Here is a 19794-nt window from a genome sequence, read left to right on the forward strand (position 1 = left end):
AATGGGAAAGATTTGATATATAAAGAAGGATGATGGCATGGCAATACTGCTAGTCTAGGAATCACTGCAAGCAAACTTGTAGGTCTTGGCATGAACAAGAAAGACAGGGTAGCTTGAAGAAGACTGACCAGAGCAGATGTTATATGCTGATGAGGAATGAGAACACAGTGACAGGGAAGCGGAAAAGCATGAGTAGTGTAAGAGCACAATGGGGTGAGGAAATATTCAAATATCTTTGTACTGTGTGTGTGTGTGTGTGTGTGTTTATTTCCCATGAAGATGGGAAGAAATGATTCCAAAGAATATATTATAGTGGTTCATGTGGGTGATAGTGCAACAAAGCAATTAACCTATTAAAGTAAAAAAGTTTTTTCTGTAAGACATGGGAATAACTGTTGCAAACAATGCCAGTACTTTTAAGCAGCTACATTAAGTTTGCTGATTGAACCAGAATCAAGGTGTGCAGCAAGTCACTCAGGTTAAGCATTAAGCCAAAGCAAGAGAAGAGAATGATATTATTGATGTCTGCTGCTTGCTATAGCTATAGAACCTTGGGAAATTGAAAATGCTGCAGACGTAGGTTCTCCTAACATTTATAGGTTAATCAAGAATCTTTCCTTCCTCTACTGGATAGCTACCAAAAAAAAAAAAATAAATAAATAAGAAAGAAAGAAAAAGAAAAAGAAGGAAAAAAAAAAACCAAGAAAAAGTTTCACTACCAACCAAGTCTATTCTGAATATTTTCAGGAACACAAACTGAATGTCAATGTCAACTGAATATAATTATATGACAGCTATTAGCAAGTTACTTTTCACCTGTTGTAACTGAATATTACTGGAACTATTATTCACCAGTAATTGTGTTTTAGATTTATTCTCAAGGGCTGAGGATGGCTGAGGATAAGGAATTAACTCTCCATAAGCTAATGAAATACAAGTAGAATGCAGAATAAATAGCAAAGTACATTCTTGATCTTAATATGTTCTGAAATTTCATTCTTGAATTTCATAAATTTTCAAATAGCCAATTTAATATTCATATGAATAGGAATCAGAAGTGTTTATATTAAAATAATGCATAGGAAATGTTTTTAAAATTTTACCTTAAACCAATTATTTCAACATTTGGCATTATAACCTCTTCAAGATACTGTTGCCAAGGAGCGATACTAGCTAAATCAAGTTCCAGGCTATTTCCTCCATCCATTGGGCATGTATTTCTGTATTTTGCTGCATGGTCTTTTAAAATGAATTTTAATTTAACACAGAATTAAAGAAAGATGCTGCAATGTGGAAGTACCATTCTTGGTAACATTTAAGAATCCTATTTTTCAATGATATAAATAATTTCCTAAGGAACAGAAGTTCACTTTTTGTTTCCTTTTTTATATTCTTGAATATTGTATCTCCTTTTGACAATTAATATCTATTCTACATTTGAACCTGTTGGCACAAAAGTAGCATCAGATTCTTTTTTCTGAGAATATTTTCAGAACAAATGAGTAATAAGTATCTAAATTTTAGTTACTGTGTTAAACAAAATTAAGTTTGCTTTCCTACAATGTTAATTTTCTATCTTATTCTTGAGTCAAATAGTAGAAGGTTCATCTTCCCAAAAGTACCCAGTTTGACTAGTTGGTTTTAACTAGTTATGGAAACTCACTCTGCTTGTACTTCTTGAGGTATTTATCCTGTAGAGAAGAGCATGGAGACTGGAAGGAGTCAGGTAGGAAGCTCTTGGAATTCTGGCAATGTATCAACTTAGGTGACAAAGAGAGGATGCAGGATTAAAATGGCCTTGCTCTCAAATGGAAGTGGCAAGTGGAAAAAGCACCGGATTTAGAGTCCAGAAATTAGGGTTGTAGTCTTGGCTGTGCAGTTAACAATTTGCGGGACTCCGTAAAATTTACTTAACTCAAAATTCACCATAAATATAAGAACTTGATGACCAGAATCAAAAAACGTCTAAGCAGCTTTGGTAAAGGGAAGCATGGAATAGATAACAGAACTAGACTAAATTTATTTAGGGTGTCTGACTAAATAAATCAAGGCTTTCAACACACACACACACACACACACACACACACACACACATAGTCTTATGAGAAAGCCAAAATATAAAATCACTTAGAATGAAGCTGGACCTGCTGAATCTGAGGTGGTGTAAAGGTCTCAATGCTCTGTCTCTTTGAACTCCCTTCTCCTATTGGTACCTACTATGCTAAAAACCACAAGTTTCAAAACTATTCAAACAATTGCATTAAGACAGTCTCATATTTTGTAAAGATAATTTCATAGTTTTCCTCCCAAGTTTCTACAGTAATAATATAGTTAATAAACCAGAGAGACCACAACTGACAGCATGAACCCTAATTTATCCATACATAATTCTCTTTTTGGGGGGACGTTAGAGGAGATCATTGCATGGTGCTATAGTTGGGATGTTTGTACCCCAAAACTCTGTTGAAATTTGAGTCTCGATGTTGGCAGTGTGGGCTAACAAGAGGTATTTGGGTGATGGGGGCAAATCCCTCATGAATGGCTTGATGCTGTCCTCCTGGCAATGAGTAAGTTCCCACTCTAGTAGTTCTCACAAGAGCTAGTTGTTGAAAAGAGCCTGGCATCTCCCTGCTCTCTTGCTTCCTCTCTCACCATGTGATCTCTGAACATGCTGGCTTCCCTTTGCCTTCCTTCCCTTGCAGATGGAGATGCCCAGCCTTGAACTTTTCCAGATCTCAGAATCATGAGCCCAAACCCCCTTTTTTCATTATAAAATGGCCAGCCTCACATATGCCTTTATAGCAACATCAAATAGACTAAGACATATGGAAAGGAACAAGGATCTAAGGAACCTGTGTTTCTGTTGCTTCTCTTGATCTTAAACAAACAAAAATTTAAAGATTTAGAATGGAACAAAACTACCTCATAGATAAGATTTGATCAACTTCCTTTTGAGCTAATTTTTTCTGTTTTCTTCCTTAGTGATCTAAAGGAGTAGTTTGGATTCAAAATGCAGACAAGTTTGGGGGAATCTGTGCAGGAAATATGTTCAAAATCTTAAAACAACTAATCAGAAGTCCAAGCTTGCAGGTTTTTTTAATTCATTATAGATATCTAAATATAAAAATATGATAATGATATTTCTCTTTTTCATACTAAGTAGGTTTATGCTTTACTTTTTCCTGGCTTTCAAGTAATAGATTGCGTAGAGTGGAAAGAAGTAATACTTGTTATTTGGAAAATACTTTTTCTTTAGGTAACTTTTCTGCTGAACTCTCCTTGCATTATCCATTTACTAGAAGTAAAGAAAGCTCTCTGCTTCTCAGGAGTTAATCATTAATTTCTACAGAAGGAAATGTAGGAAGAGGAGAGGAGAAATTTTTACTGAAAACACAAAGTAGGTTGGTAGGATCTGAGGATGGTAAAAAAAGAGAGCGAAAGTATGAGAGGTAATATAGTAATAAATTTTAGAAGTAATTCAGGTGCCTGCAGGTAGAAAAAATTTAAGGTCCTGAAATCACTATTTTCCAGTACAAACCCATGAATAATGGATTTAGCTATGGGCATAATTTACAAATGACAGCTTATCACCATGAAACAGGATTGTACAGCTGAACTGACAGCTGCCAGTCAACCAAGAAAGAACAGTAGAGTATTTCTCTCTATTACATTCTTCTTTTTTTTCTTTTGACTCAGATCACTCAGTGTCACTCAGGTTTATTGCCATGACCTGAAAATTAAGACTCTGTTTCTGGTAACAGTATTGGAATTTGTCAGCTTGACTGCACACTTCAAATGTGAGAAGGATGAACAAGAATAAAGAAGTAGACCTGGCTGCAGACCATTTTGTCATTTTTTTTTTCTGCCACATCAGAAAAGAACTGTGAGACCAACAGGAAGGAGAGGAGGCAGGGAGTGTGGAAATAATAGAAATAATGTGGGTATGTGACCTGGTTCTCCTTACACCACAGGCCACTTCACCTCTGCCCTGGCCATTAAAGTGACATGCTTAGTACCACCAACATCAGATCATTGGGACAAGGGGACAAAAAAGAAGGGTTCTTCACTCTCAACTCATTGGCTATTAAAATGCAGCAGAAATTCAGCTTTAACTATAGTCCTTTCATAAGGGAAATTCAGACTCTTTAATTCTTTTCTCCATTACCCTGCACTCCACATTTTCCCCTTTCTACCTAAGTGATTCTAAAGCAGTAGGCTTCAAAACACAGGTGTACTTGTAATAGGTATATTTAAAACAGAAAGGGAAATATAGATGGTATTTTCTTAAGTTCCTCTAACCTAAGTTCTATATTTGGCACATGGTTGGAAAAGAAACCTAAGTGGGTTAAATTAAACCAAGGAGAAAAAATGTATTCCTATTACACACATTCCCCATCTGGTGGCTATTACCCTATGCCTATCCAAAACTTCTTTCTTTTAAAGAATTTTAAAATTTCTAACACATTCATGTTTGAGGTGAACATATAGTTCTCACAGTTATCTATGAAAAAGTGTTTTGTTTAGGTCAGTATTGCCTAAAAAGTCCCCCACGTGAATTCCTCAGGATATCAATAGGTGTTTTATATAAACAAACAAATGGACAATTAAAAATGGGTTCTATCATAAAAAAAGTTTGAGAACTATTGGGTAAAGTTTTATAGATTTATTTACTCCAAGACTTGTTAGAACCATTAATGTGCTCAATCTCCATGTTAGTTTCTGGAAGGGATACTACTTGAACAAGAAAACTTTTCTTCTAGGAAAACCTTGTGAGACTACTATTCTGAAAAAGATACTTTAGAGTAGTGGTCCCCAACCTTTTTGGCACCAGAGACCAGTTTTGGTTTCATGGAAGAAAATTTTTCCATGGGGAATGGAGACGGGTGGGGAGGGGTGGGGAGGCGGAGCTCAGGCGGAGATGCGAGTGATGGGGAGTGGCTGCAAACACAGATGAAGCTTCACTTGCTCACTTGCTGCTCACCTCTTGCTGTGCCCCCACCCCGACTTTCCTAAGTTTCATGGAGAATAATTTTTCCAAGGACGGGGGAGAGGGGAAAAAGGGCAGCAGATCTCTGTAGCCTGATCTCTAACAGTCCGTGGATGTGGGTAGTATCAGTCCATGGCCCTGGAGTTGGGGACCACAGCTTTAGAGCACAGTGGTATAGGCAAATTCTCTTAAATGGAGGTTATTTTTTAGAGGATTTGTACAGTAATTCAATCTGACAGTTGCTGCCCTCTGGAGTCAGTAGCTACTCCCTGAGAGTAAGTTTGTTTCTCCAATATGATTGCTTAAATAAGAATTAACATCTCTTCATTTTTAACAAAAATGTTGCAATTAAAACATCACATGAATGTATAATTGAACCAGTTAATTCATTAAGAAATCTGCAGACAGAGCTACAACTTGTAATAACAATTGCAAAAATATAAAACCCAGTTTTATACTGGATTCTCTTTTCAATTTCTTTAACTGTAGAATGAAAGGACTGGACTATGTCCCTGTTTCCCAAGTTCTCCAATCTTAATAGTGTGGCAGCAGAAGCCACAAGTGAGATGGAGATTGTTAAAAATCCAGGAACCTCAGGCTCCACTGAACCTTAGTGAATTTCAGGGGTTGGGGGGATAGAGAGAGTGTATGTCACCGAAGATTCCATTGATCAGGAAATTTTGAGAAACCCTGGGGAAGATGGTATCTAAGGTTCTTTTGAATTTTAAAATTCTGTGAAGATTAACTGCTTTTTAATGAACTCTTTAGAAACAATTGAGTTTTAGAGGGTTCATTATCTAACTGTATATTTTTCCATTGTAAATGAGATCTGCAAAATATAGCCAAGTAGAGCTAGAGGGGAAAATATATTACCCACAATCTTACCACCCAGACAGCCCATGAGACTGTTTATTTAATTTTATTTCACTTTTTTATTTGAGATTTCTTTCTAAATAAGATCCCATGGTTGAATTCACTTCCTAAGTCAGGGGATAGTTCACAGTCACTGAACACTATAAGGCCTTAGGCTGCTTGGGTATGTAAAAATGTCATGTCGGCTACAGAATTTTTATGTGTGATAAAAATCCTTTGCCTAATTCTCATCCTGTGAAACATGAAATATTTACTGCTTCAGCCTATTCTCATTAGGCAACTCATCTTAAACTATGTGTTTGTCTCCATCCCAAGGCCATTAGGACAAATGAGCAAAGGAACTCTCTGTCTTTCTGTGATTTCTTTCTGTCCCTGGGTCTGACTTTTATCTCAAGGCTCAACTGGGAGAGAAAGAACTGAACCTTCTTGGCAACAGATATCCACAATCTTTACGTGCTCAGATGCCATAGAATCCAGGCTATTGCTATGTACTTTAAGTGAAATTATTTTTACCTGTCTCTTCTGACCACTCGTATTTTACTTCTTTACTTTAGGCGTCTGTTTTCAACCTGATTTCTCTGGATGACAAAACATTTAAAGGGGTAAATATCTTTTTTCTTCCCTTCATCTTAAAATGTGTGATAAACATACAAAACCAAACAGGTGCTTTTTAAAAGTAATTATCTATAAATGCTTCCCCTATAAGGTATGACTTAAGAGCTACCAGGGTTTTATCTAGATATGTTATTCCTTCATCACCTAGAATATGAAGTATGATTTTTTTTAGCTAATTAAGGTAATTTTAAAATAAATGAAATTTTCTTTTAGTTGGAATGGTGGTAATTATTAAAATACATATATCATTTAGTGAAAACAGATAATTAATTTGTTGCTTTTAAAAAAAAATTGCACATTTCCCTTTTATCCTTAATAGGTACATAGCATAAAACATGCTTGTAGTAGTCAATTGCTACTAAAATGTTCACAGTTACTTTTTATCTTTTCCTTATCACTGAGTTGATTATAAAATACATTTATTTGACCAGAGAAGACTAGAAAATAATCCAGGATCTCAAAACTCATAGCTTTGTATTTAATCAAAGGCCCTTGAAGGCAATGACCTTAATTTATATATTTTTGTATCAGCCATAGTACCTAACACTTTGATTTACATTTAGTAAGCACTCACAAAATTGAACCCATAATTATCCTGATGAATGTGCCTTACTCCTGTTGGAAGCATTCAGATATATTGTTTTTCATTTCAATTTGCATGTATAGACATAGTTTATAGACCAAACGCAGAATATGGAGAAAGCACTGGATGGGAATTTCTGTTTGGCCAAACCAAGTTTGATGGTATTCTATAAATAACAGCAAGATAATGGATGCCAAACTAATGTCACATTGAATTGAAAGTATTCAGAGGCAATTTTGTACTCCAGCATTGCATTTCAAATTTAATTTGGAATTTTGTGATTATTACTATTTCTGGCAATTCAAGATGAACTGAACAGTTTTATTGAGGTTTGCATGACATTTAAATTAGTTTAGATACAAAATGAAGTTTAGGAAAACATATTAATCAGACTATAGAAATATTGTGAATTTTGTTTTTTGTAATTTCAGGAGTGAAGAATCAACAAGTCTTTATGAAAATAACTGGCGAAAATTAGCCTTTTTAGTTAAGTGTAATTTTTAACTTACATTATTATCAAAAAATATTGTTGCATATAAAACCAGTTTTAGTTTGTAATTGTGTCTGGAAGACTTTCTAAATAAGAAAGTCTCATTTCATTCTGTCATTGAAGAAAAGACACTTTTAATCATATCATTGAAAGTTTAGGACTAAATTTATCCAGTTTGACCAAAACCACAAACATGTAAGAAATTTGGTACTATGAAACCTGAGATGGTAAATAATTTTAAACATTAGTTTAAGAAGATGAAATCAATGTTATTTCTCCATTAACATGTCTCCATTACAAATTTATCTTCAACCCTAAAGAAGTACTAAATTATAAATACTTGTTTTGAATTTCTGTCAAAGATAAGTTTAAATTGTGTCACTGAATCACAAGAAGAGATAATGACCATATTTACAATGAACAAAGTTCAATAGAATGTAAAAGGCCATAATCTTTGAACTCTTCTTTATGTCAGTAATACCAGTATAATTTTCCTTTTCCTGCAACCAAGTGGCACACCACCAACAAAAACTAAAATCCCTCTATTCTGTTTTAAAATTAGCATAAGGTAGATGAGATATAAACTCAAATAGCAGATAATACCAGAGATGAAGCTCCCCTGTCAAGGATGGCTTTGGTAGGCTTTTTAAAGAGTTTGAGGAGCTTTGGGGAAAATCTACCACATTTTCTTTCCCATTTCTGTAGCCTCACTTCTCTAAGTAGTTACTAAACATTCAGATTATGATGTTTGGTTGATACAGTCAAATGATACAAGTATGTCCAATGGTCATGCTAACTGCTGAGGAGATTTAGGGACAAATAGGGAGACAGAACAGAATCATACTGAGAGTATATTTTAGACACTGAGAATTTCACTTTGGGAGTCAGAAGACCTCATGTGAAGGCTACTTCCACCATTTACTGTGTGCTTTTTCTTGCTGAGTTTCTCCTCTACAAAATGGGGATGATAATAATAGTACCAGCTTCTGGGCTATCATGTAGATTGAAACTGACACCACTTAGCACAAAGCCTGGCGCATAGTAAATGCTCAACATCAGCAATTATTAAATTAACCATAGTTCTATTTTCATTTCAAAAACATACATGAATCCTAAATATTTGGAATCTATTTTGTCTTTAGAGTCTTACATAGATACATACATAGATTGTATAACCTTTTAGATGCTCAGAAATTTTTTTCTTGTGACCTAATTAATTCTCTTTGTGATTACACCTAAACTATTTTTCTTGAGTATTCTCCCTAGTAAAACTATAGGAAAATTATACTTGTGGACTAATAGTAAACCTCTTTCTTATTTTCTGTTCTCCAGATTAAAATCTTTTGGTTCATTTAGATTCCTTCATACATCTTATTTTCTGACAGTCTCAGTGTGGGTTTCCACTGAATTCACGAGACATTCCTCTTAAATAATAAAGTCCAACTTGTAGAACTACATATTTGGTCATAATTTCATGAATACTGAGTTTAAAGGGAATGTGAACTACCTTTACTTTCACATTAATCATATTTTCTAGCATTTATTACATTAGTACTAGTAAACGCTATTATCATATACTCTCATACAGTGGTTCTCTAAGTAATTTATATTATAGTGCCTTATGTATTGATACTGGTTTTATACTGCTATGTCTCTAGAACCTACCGGCATATAATGTGTATTCAGTGTGTTTGTGTGTGCAAGTGTGTGTGTGTGTGTGTGTGTGGTGTGTTGTGTGTGTGATTGATGCTTTAATCTGAATTCCTATCTTCATCTTTGCAATGGGCCACTGTTGCTTGGTTCATCTTCTTGAAAGCCTCCCTTCTTCCACTCCATTTTTCTAATGTGGTTGTCAGGGAAGGGGCTACACTCCTTCCACCACCATGATGAGCATGGAGCCCAAGCTGATCCATCAGAGTCCTCTTTCTCTGAGAATGACATGGACACTGGAAGAGAGAAGGCTCTTGTCACCAGATCACTAACTATGTATTAGTTGAGACGGGGGAGTCTGAGGAACTTGCTTCTATTAGGTGGGGAGCGAAGTCAATACAAAAGAAAGCATGGCTGAGAGAAAGAGAGAGAAAAAATGCCATCACGCGTACAAAAAACATGAATGCAGTCTGCCCCCAAACAGATCTGTCACTGCACTTTTTAGTAATGTGACCCAATGAAGTGCCCTTTCTTCTTTCATTTTTTGCTTAAGGTGGTTCCAGTTGAGCTTCCATTACTTGAATTCTCTTACAGCATTGACTGATATAGTCACACATGACTAGCCAATAAAGATTCGTAATCCACAGAGCCAACTTCTTAAACTCTTCTGATACTCTTATGCTTATCTAGGGAGAGTGATCTAATACAAACTTGTCAAAGCTGAAAATGATAAGAAAATGATACATTTCATGCTAAAAATTGGCATAACATGTGAACTACAACTAGCCTAAGGAATAACAAAATCATACAAGGGTGTAAAAGTTTGTTTTACTTTTATTTAAAAGAAGGCAGATATAGCCAGGCATTTGATTCTCAACTGAGATCTGCAACTTCATGGTAAAGCAGACCTTACTTTTGTTCTCCCCACCTTTTCTCACAGCTCATTGTTTACTCTCCATTATTGCACTAGAATTTAGTATAAATGACCAGCCAGGCATTGCGCCTCTGAGATGTACATTACTGCACATTAGCTTATAACAGCCAGATTACAATTAAGGAAGCACACACACACACATACCCCTTCTGAGAATTATTTTCTATTTCCCCAAATGAATAAAGAAGGTCAGATGGAATGTAGCAACAAGGGCTGATGCTTCCCAGAAATTTGGCCTATTAAGACAAACAAAAGATATCTATAGAACCAGAATAATAGCATAAATTGGAATCTTGCATAAGGGAAGAATCTACAAAGCAGGCATTCACTTTGGAGATTGTTGCTCACAAATTTACTCTTCCTTAATTCCATCCAAATCCTCAATGTTTCATGTGTGAATCTTTTAAAATTCCCACTCTGTGTCATATATTATGCTAGGCACTAGTGATATAAACACCTCATGCTTTATCCACTCTTTGGTACCTATAGTTCCCACTCCAGATTCTTATTTCTAACCCTGGAAGTGTCTCAAGCTTCAAAATTCACCTAAGAGATTATATTCTCCAAACACTACCCTAAACTATCAACATAGTTAGGTTTCCTTTCCTAGTATCCTGTGCACCCTACTTTTGCCCATAGTATAATACTTCACACTGCATTGTAATGCTTATGTACTGTATCTGTCTGTCTCCTTCACTTCTCTAAAAGGTAGAGAATTTGCCTTTTAACTCTGAATTCCCAGTATCTAGCACTATACAGACTAGCTTTCAGTAAATGATTGTTGCTTGAATAAACAAATACATGCATGCATGCATGCACGAATGAATGAATAACAACATGGTCCCTACTACAAAGAAGCTCACTCTAGCTGGGAAAGCAAATAACTAATTGGCCAATTCTAATTCAGTGTGTAATAGAGATAAGATCCAAATGCTGAGACAGAGCAACATGAGCAGAGATTAATTGTTCCTTTCATTTAGGCCTTTCTTTCTTGATGTCTGTTCTATCACTGGTGCACTGAAGAGTGTTTAAAATTTGTTATTGAATGATCTATAAACAAAACCTTGACTTCTTTTGAAGAAAGGATTACCATACAAATCTATTATGTGAATAAAATAAATAAAAGCATTCAATTAAGAAAATACTGCTGGTTGCTTATGGGAAATACGTGGAAAATTTCCTGACAAAGAGAATCTCTACACAGGCCTAACAAAGGGAGTATAGAGAAGACAGAAGTATTTGGGTTATTTCCAAGTAGTTCTTAGTGATGCGAGGACCACCAATGTTATAGGCAGTGAATATGGAAATTTCAGAGATAGTTATGGTAAGGAAACTTCAGGAACACAAAATGAAAAAAGAGTTATAGGAGAGCCCTGCTTTTAAGTACTTCGATGAAATTTTCAGAGGCTATGTCTGCAGGAGGAATTTCTCAAAATTTGATCTTTACATTGTTTAGTTTGACATGCAGACAGTTAGAAGGTTTGTTACTAAGAGCTAAAGGGGACACTAAAAAAAGGTAGAATGTTCCTCCCCCCTCCCCCCAATTTCTGGTCTCAGTCTTTATACAGTCCCTCCCCATTTCTGGCCAGGACCATAACTGCTTGTGTTTATAATTTCCTTCCATTTACTGTATTTTTCACATTGCATAAAAAGGTGATCCTTTATAAAAAATATAGTCTAATTGTAATCTTGTAATACCTGATAAAAGTCTTTTGTCTATATTACACCTCTCTAATTTGGGTACTTGGGATAATGGGATGTGAGTACTCCACAATTTGGGGAAAGTATGAGAAGCTGTAGGGGAAGTGGGCCTGACATTTACTCAGAAGTAAGCAGCTATCTCAGTCCATTTGGGCTGCTGTAATAGGAGGCCATCAACTGAGTGGCTTACAAATGACCAAAATATATTGTTCACAGTTCTGGCAGCTGGGAAGTTCAAGATGGAGTTGCTGGCAGATTTGGTGCCTGGTTGAGGGCCTGTTTCCTTATTTATAGACAACTGTCTTTTTGCTGTGTCTTCACATGGCAGAAGGGGCCATGGAGCTCTCTGGGGTCTCTTTTATAAGGGCACTAATCCCACTCATGAGAGCACTACCCTTATGACCTAATCATTTCCCAAAGGCCTCACCTCCAACTACCATCACATTTGTGTTTAGGGTTCAACTTATAAACTTTGGTGAGGACACAAACATTCAGTCTATAGCACTAGTTTAAAACATTTTTTAAAATGCTAAAAAGATATTATAATATTAGGAAGCTAAATATAAAAGTCACAGGATTTTCAAAGATAAAGCGTAAGATCTTAAAAGAATACGAAGGTTTTGATGGAAGCTGTTGCATTTTACTTGGACCCCAAGGCATTTATATGAAAAGGCAGTAAATAATCCTCTAGAGGGGAAAGTTTCCAGCCTAGCCTATCACTGGCCCATGAAACCACTTGTTCTAAGAAGACATACACATTTTTGTGCCTCCATAACTTTGCTCTTGTGGTTTTCTACCTGGAATTCTTACCCCTTTCCTTGGCCAACTCTCCATTCATTCATACATTCATTCATTCATTCAGCAAACACTTGATGGATTCCATTTTGTCAGGTGTTCCACTAGGCCCTGGGGATGCAGGGGGAAATGGGTCCCGCAGAGATGGCGAGGAATATCATACAGGGTGATTGATGAACATAATAACAGCTGGCATTGCTTGTTATGTGCTCAGCACTGTGCTGAACATGTTTCTATTCCATTTAGTTCTGATATCGACTCAGAGAAATAAGTTTTGCCACACCTGAATACCTGAAGTGAAAATTGCCTCAATGTCACACAGGAAGTGCCACTTGTCTCCATGGCATACAATAAACGACTTAGCCAGAATTAAAACACAAGCCAGTTTGACTCTCATTTATATTTTTAAATATTACTTACTACTGAGTTTGTTAAGTGAGCTTCTGGATCCAACTTAGGTGTCTTATCCTATCTCTTTTTCTTTTCTGAAAACTCTCCCCTTAAAGCATAATTACTTTCTCCCTAACCTGTGCTTCTATATTCTTTATTAACATGCATTTCATTATGGCCATTTAATATGTGTGTCCTGTGCCACTAGGCTGAGAAAGCCCCCAGAGCAGGTGGCATCTCAGATCCACGTGGGTATCACTCTCTCCTGGCACAGTGGCTGTGCTGAGTGTGGCAGGATAGGGTGGCCCCTTTGGTCACCCAAGCACCCAAGCACACAAAAGCTCTGCCCAAATCACACTTGGCTGCCCACTGGCCTTAAGGTATGTTTTGTTCAGTCTAAAAAAGAGTTCAAAAGCATTTTTTTAGTATGTCAATTTTTAGAAATGAAGAGTTTATCTTGAATTCTGGATTTCCAATTTCTTCTCTAAATGAGGAAGGTTTGGAAATATTCATTGGTCAAGCATATCTGCCTGACCACAGTTGGCTGGAGCTGAGTGGCAGCTGTCTGCTCTTAACGGGGCCGGCACTCTACAGTTGGCTACAGTCCCCATTGCTCCAACTGTGCTACTCTGTCATGGTCACTCACTCATGCTTCTTGCAGGGCCCTGACACTAATATTTCTAATTTCTCTTCTGCTGCTCCTTCAGTCTCTTAATTTTTATACATCCACATAGTGGTTAGTATCTCTAACTACCATAACTTTTAAGGTAAAAACAATTGCAAGTAAAATTCAAACCTCTCAAAATGGTGTTAATATAACATGCCTAACAGTCGACTCTTTATTTACCAATATTATACCCATTTTACTAAATATAAGGTAAGAAAAGTGAAATGCAAAGAGTAGAAAGGCTCATTACTACATCAATATTAAACTGTACAGAAAGGATGCTCTCAAGAATGGCATGTATAATTTCTCATCTCAAATAAATATAGACTACACAGTTCTGTTTATAACTTATTCATGGTCTTTTCCTAGCTATTTCAGCTTACACACAAGAGGTTCTTTATAAAAACAGTACTATTGTGTTGTTTGTAGTGATAATAATTACAGAAAACCTTATTAATTTAAAATCTTCAATGCTTAGGATAGAAATTGGGGTCAAGTTTGCCTTTGTATTGTGGACAGTTTATACAAAGATTTGCTAAGCAAATATACTAAGTCAATTGTTTGTAAAAGAACTGCTTACTTGACAAATTTTAAAGTCATGAATTCCCAGCAACATAAGTGCATTGTAAGCAAAAGCTAGGTACTGCTTAGTTGGTATTTTGATATAATAAGTAGAAATCATTTTTATCTACTCTTTGAAGCAGGACTCCTGCTATACAGTAACTTTTTACCCTACCTAGTTCAAGCTGCAGTATTTATCTGAAAACAATAAGATATTGTTCCTGTAAAATGCATTGTTTCACTCTGACTTTTCATCATCTCAGCAGCTCTTTCCTCCAAGTCAACTGACTTAGATATGACTCTATTTAGTAGATTGAGTGCAAAAAGGAAGACCACGGTTAAAAGTAAATCCCAATTACTCCCTACAGCTCCAATAGACACATCCATTACATTAAAAAAAAAAGCTTTAATAATGTGAAAGTTGGCAGCAAAACAATAAGTGTCCAAACATGATGAAGAGCAAGTTAACAACCTCTATAACAACAGGAATAACAATACCAAGGTAGTGCATTTTTGCTTAGTCTTATAATAGATAAAATCACAGTACATAGCTTTATGAATCTGTTACATTAGAGAGTCACTCAAAATCTCAAGATAAATAGGAGCACAAATAAGTGCTTACTCTATTTGACGGTAATTTAAAAGAAAAAGGATGTATTTTATGGTGCAGAAAACAACCTCAGAAACAGTTGAAATTGATAGGAAAATCGTGTCCTACCTGGGTAACTTTTTCTGTCACATTGTGTGTTCGATCTTTAACCTTGGGCGCAATAATAGTTTTATCTGAAGAAGGAGGAGATGTATTCTTTTTCTCAGTTTTGACATCTGAAAAATTCAGAGTGAGCTGTGGAATCTTGTTAATGGTGCTGTATTTGTTGAGGTTTGAATCTGACGTAGATCCCAGGAGGCTTGACTTGATATGATTAAAAGGCCCTAAAAAAATTGGAAAGTACTTGTAAGAGTAATATAAGATGAAATAGAATAAAGAGATGGTTCTGAATGCCCTGCTAATGATCCATGACCAATGTGACCCTGATTCAGGTGTGACTAAATGCAGCCAGCTGATAACTGAACACAGGGCTTACGGTCACTTTCTGCCACACAGAGTGGCATGTGAGTATCCAATGATAAGACTGGGTCCTAGCTGTGCACCAAGGGAGAGAGAATGGCAGCTTTAGCTGTTAATGGGCTTCACTTATTAAAGACTCAAAACCCTACTTCCTATAGAGTCAAAACCCTACTTCCTATTATTCATCAAATTCTATCTTCAAAGTTTCTCATTAAATTCTATAATGTGGAAATTATCTAAGGAAGGAAGAACTTACCTATGGTTAAAATCATTTTAGCCATGAAACTTCTGAATGGGTTTTTTACCCAGCTCCAGTTTGTGTTACTCCCCTCTCTGTGTCACTGAGAAGTGACAGACAAGCCAGCTAGGTTCTTCATATGCTTGCACTGCCTGTGTGAGATGCTCCACAGAGCTTTTAGAAGAGTGAGGTTCAAGTGAAGGAATTACAGATAAAGCTGAGAAGAGCAAAGGGCCATTTTGTGCGTGTGTGTCTGTGTACTCTATTAAAAATTCTAGAATCGTGTGCGGGGTTTTAAATTTTTACTTCCTTTTCTTATTTTATTTAGATTTAAGACTGACCACTTTCTGAGAAAAAGAAAGGCTACTGTAAAATCATACAAGAGGAATGCTCTGGCAAAGATAACTTACAATAGAAGTGGCCACAGGGAGGTGTTAATAATAGGACATGTCTGGGGTTGATAGAAGCTGGTCACTTCTTACATTCCTTTCCTACAAAGATTATTTGGAGAGGTGGCCAGACTTCTAGTTCTCTTGCTGAGGGTGAGTAGATTGATTAGCTACATCTTTTGAGATAAATTTATTGTCGTTGCTTATGGAGAGTTAGAAAATGGTTCAAGGAGTTTCTTGTGCAATGGGAGATATTACTTATATCATTATTTAGCTCTTAAAAATTAACATCAGGAAGAATTTTATAAAAATTTTGAGCCTACTATTGTTATACAGTCATTATCTTTGTGCCCCAGAAAATGGTTAAAACATACAAATTGCATGAATGAAACTGTTAGCACATTTTGCCTTATGTTATTTTTTCCCTTTTCAAAATGAAATTAATACATTTTAGGGATCAAAATGTACTTTAAGCACCAAGCAAGGTATAAACAGTTCAATTTTAGACCTATTAGACTTATAGATTGTATATTTTGGACCACACAATCAATCAACTCAGGTCAAAGATGATGCTAAGAAAACAATGCCCATCGTTTTGTGCATGGCTACTGCATTTCCCTATGGAAAAATCATACTATATTTGTCTATAAACGTTTACATTTGTTTATTATAAAGGTTTAAAGTAATTTTAAGAAAACTTTTATGTCTTTAACAAATATTGTGTTTCTTGAGTTGCTTTTCTGTTTATTCCCTGAGTCTTATCATGATGATAACCAAGTCTATCTAGGTGAAAAATGTCATTTAGCTCTCTAGGTATTTATTTTCATTTATGTTCTCATTTGCATATAATCCTCATTCTCTTTCCTATTTAAACAAGTAAAGAAAGAAGAGCCAAAGTGACACCAAATTAATCTAGCCTTCAGATAGATTTCTCTTTTTGAAGCATTCTATGGCCACATTCCAGGCTTATATGTTAATATTTAAAATTTGTAAATTATGCTAGTACTTCAGACTTCTTAGATATCACTTTTCCCCCAACTCTAATGTCATATTTTCACTTCTTAGGCAATTTAACTGCATACATGGATATTGGCAAACGATTATAGATAGCGGAGCTCAGGTATATAGTTAAAATGTATTTAAAACCCTTAATCCCATCTTTGAATCCCCTTTCTATATCATACTTCTCTATGTTGGATTTCTGTAGCAAATTGTCAAATGAGTTGTTTAAAATCTTGAGTAAAAACATAGATCATTTATGATGTTAATAGACTTAGAAAGACACTGTTAATGTACTTTAGTTGTCCCTGTGACCAGTTCCAATTAACTCCACCGAATTGGCTACACTTACAAGCACAGTCTCAACTATGGCAGTGCTTCCCCCTAGGGGACATTTGTGGGGATGTTTTTGGTTGCCACAATGATGGGGGCATTTGAGTGTCACAATTTTCTCACCTTGAAAAATTGTCCCGTGTGTCTCAATGGCATTTACATAGGTAAAAATCCCGTTTATAATGGCCTAAACCTTGAACCTGTCTCACAGATAAACACACAATGTGCTTTTTATACGATTTTAATATACCTTGAGATTTCCAGAGCTACAACTACCATGTAGAGGGAAAATTATACATCATTTTGTTCAGAATTTTATCAAAAGTTTGTCACCATTTTGGAAAATTCTGTCACTTAAAGCTGCACTCTTTATAGCATTTGAGTGGCCAATATAAAATTTCAGAGTTCAGGTTACAATCTGTGTTTGTTTGTAGCTGTCATGTGCAGTCCGTAAGCTAAGTGATTTGAGTCTTCTTTATCAGTGGTGAGGCCAAATGTTATTAAACTTGCAGGGAATTACAGGAATCACATTAAAATCATTAAAAAACTTCTCTGAAAAATATTTCATATCATTATCCTCCTATATACGTAAAATGATGTGTGGTACAATGAAAAGTAATTTATGAATTAAAAACTAAACACTTGAAATTATTTACTTGTCTCAGGGTTGCCTGTTGGTTTTCAATCTCATTCTAATAACTCCCTAGAGATCTGCCATAACTTCTCTATAGTGTCTTGATTGCCATTCCTTTTGCAATTCATCTTCTAGGATGATGCTAGGTTACTAACAAGGCATATGGTTTGCAAGGTCTCTTTAAGTATCAGAGTATATGCCCTGACATCTGATGGGATTTCTTTCTTCTGTGCAATTTATTACCATTGCATTTTATCACATAGTGTATCATTTTATTCTATTCTTTTATTTTAAAAAAATTTTTTTCACAAAGGGTATTGTTTTGACACTACAGTTAAAAGCAAGGGCCAGCTCATTTGTGAGAATATTATACTTTCTCATTTTCTATGTTTTTCTTTATATATTATATGTAATTTAATTTTAGCTATTTCTCATTTTTAAAATCCATGTAAAAATAAGTCTGATCTATTATTACTTACCCCAGTAGTGGCTTTTATTTTGTTGTCCATCCATACTACTGCTCTGTTATTTTATCTGGGACCTGTATAAAATGTTTTCTCACATCCTTAATGTCTTAAAGCCAAATATGTCTGATTATTGCATTATGCCTTCTAGTGTAGTTATATTTGAACACTAATATATTGATATAAATATCATTTTATTATAAATTGCTTTCCATTTTTTTCTCCTGTATAGTACAGTTAGGGAACCATGTTGATATTTTAAAATAGTAAAATGTTCTCTGAATTTAATTTTAGGATAGTAAAATGAGTATAACAAAATATTTGTTGAAAGAAGTGACATTGAATCTGATATGGTTGAGAAACTGGTTGATAAAATGGTACACTCAGATTTGGCCCCAGAATTTACAACTTCATTGCAGTCTCTATTTTAGCTTCTCTTATTTTCTGGTGGAAAAACCTTCTAAACAGTTACTCAATTCTGTTTTCTTTTTAGGTTTTTAGTCTTAAAGAGTTAATCTAGATTTTCTTTTAAATCTATACATTTAATGAATTCAGCAAAACTTAAAAATATTACTTAAAATAACGTAAGCATGCTACTTAGATAAGGCATTTATAATTTATTTCATCCCATATAACAAAGATCACTATGCTTCTTTCTACTGATTTTAAAGCATATATATATATATATATATATATATATATATATATATATATATATGCAGAAGTCTTTTAGAGTCTGCAAATGATCAGCATTGGTTTAGGTTCCTCTAAACCCTTGTGAATTCTAATGGGGAAAAAATGCCAACATTTTAACTAATGTAGATATTAACAATACCTTATTTCACCAACTATAAACCCAAGCAGACAGGCTATGAGGCCAAAAGGAAATAGGAATCAAAGACTAGAAATCAGAATACAGGGTTTCCTACCTCCCAGGTCTATATTCAGAGAGACGTGGGTTGAGGCTTTAAAGGTGAAAGGCAGCCTCACTGAGAGTGATCATTAACAGATGGGATTAAGGATTCTAATGAAAGAAAGAAGAATAACCTGGAAAACAAAGTAAATGAATTTAAAGAAAATGAACGGGTAGAAATAAAGGGAAAATTAGATTCAATAGAAAGGAATGTAAAACTGAAAAGTATATAGGAGGACTTGATGGTCTTTAGAAAAGTATTTGCAAGATGGATGACCAGATTAAATTTTTCAATATATTAGGAGAAGATGGAAAACAGGTGACCAGGTAGACTAAAACAACAGCTGGGTAAAGCTTTAATATATTACAAGTGTCTGATTAAATAGAAAGTAGGCCAGTTTCCAGCTACAAATGCATACCCTACATTTAGACATCAGGCTAGAGGCTAAAACAACAACTGGGAAGAATTTTAGATTAAAGACATTTAAATTTTTATTTGATGAGGCTAT

General features: G+C 35.2%; 1 protein-coding gene across 2 annotated transcripts in view; it reads right to left on the minus strand.

The window, feature by feature from the left end:
* KCNH7 (potassium voltage-gated channel subfamily H member 7) overlaps nt 1-19794 on the minus strand; it is a 477996-nt gene that overhangs the window by 101376 nt on the left and 356826 nt on the right. For both annotated transcript variants that reach the window (XM_076005608.1, XM_020288501.2), the window contains exon 6: nt 14965-15179. In XM_076005608.1, the coding sequence (XP_075861723.1) occupies nt 14965-15179 (215 nt within the window). The remainder of the gene's footprint in view (nt 1-14964; nt 15180-19794) is intronic.

Source organism: Microcebus murinus, chromosome 8 (assembly GCF_040939455.1).
Source record: "Microcebus murinus isolate Inina chromosome 8, M.murinus_Inina_mat1.0, whole genome shotgun sequence".
In the NCBI taxonomy this organism is placed as follows: domain Eukaryota; kingdom Metazoa; phylum Chordata; class Mammalia; order Primates; family Cheirogaleidae; genus Microcebus; species Microcebus murinus.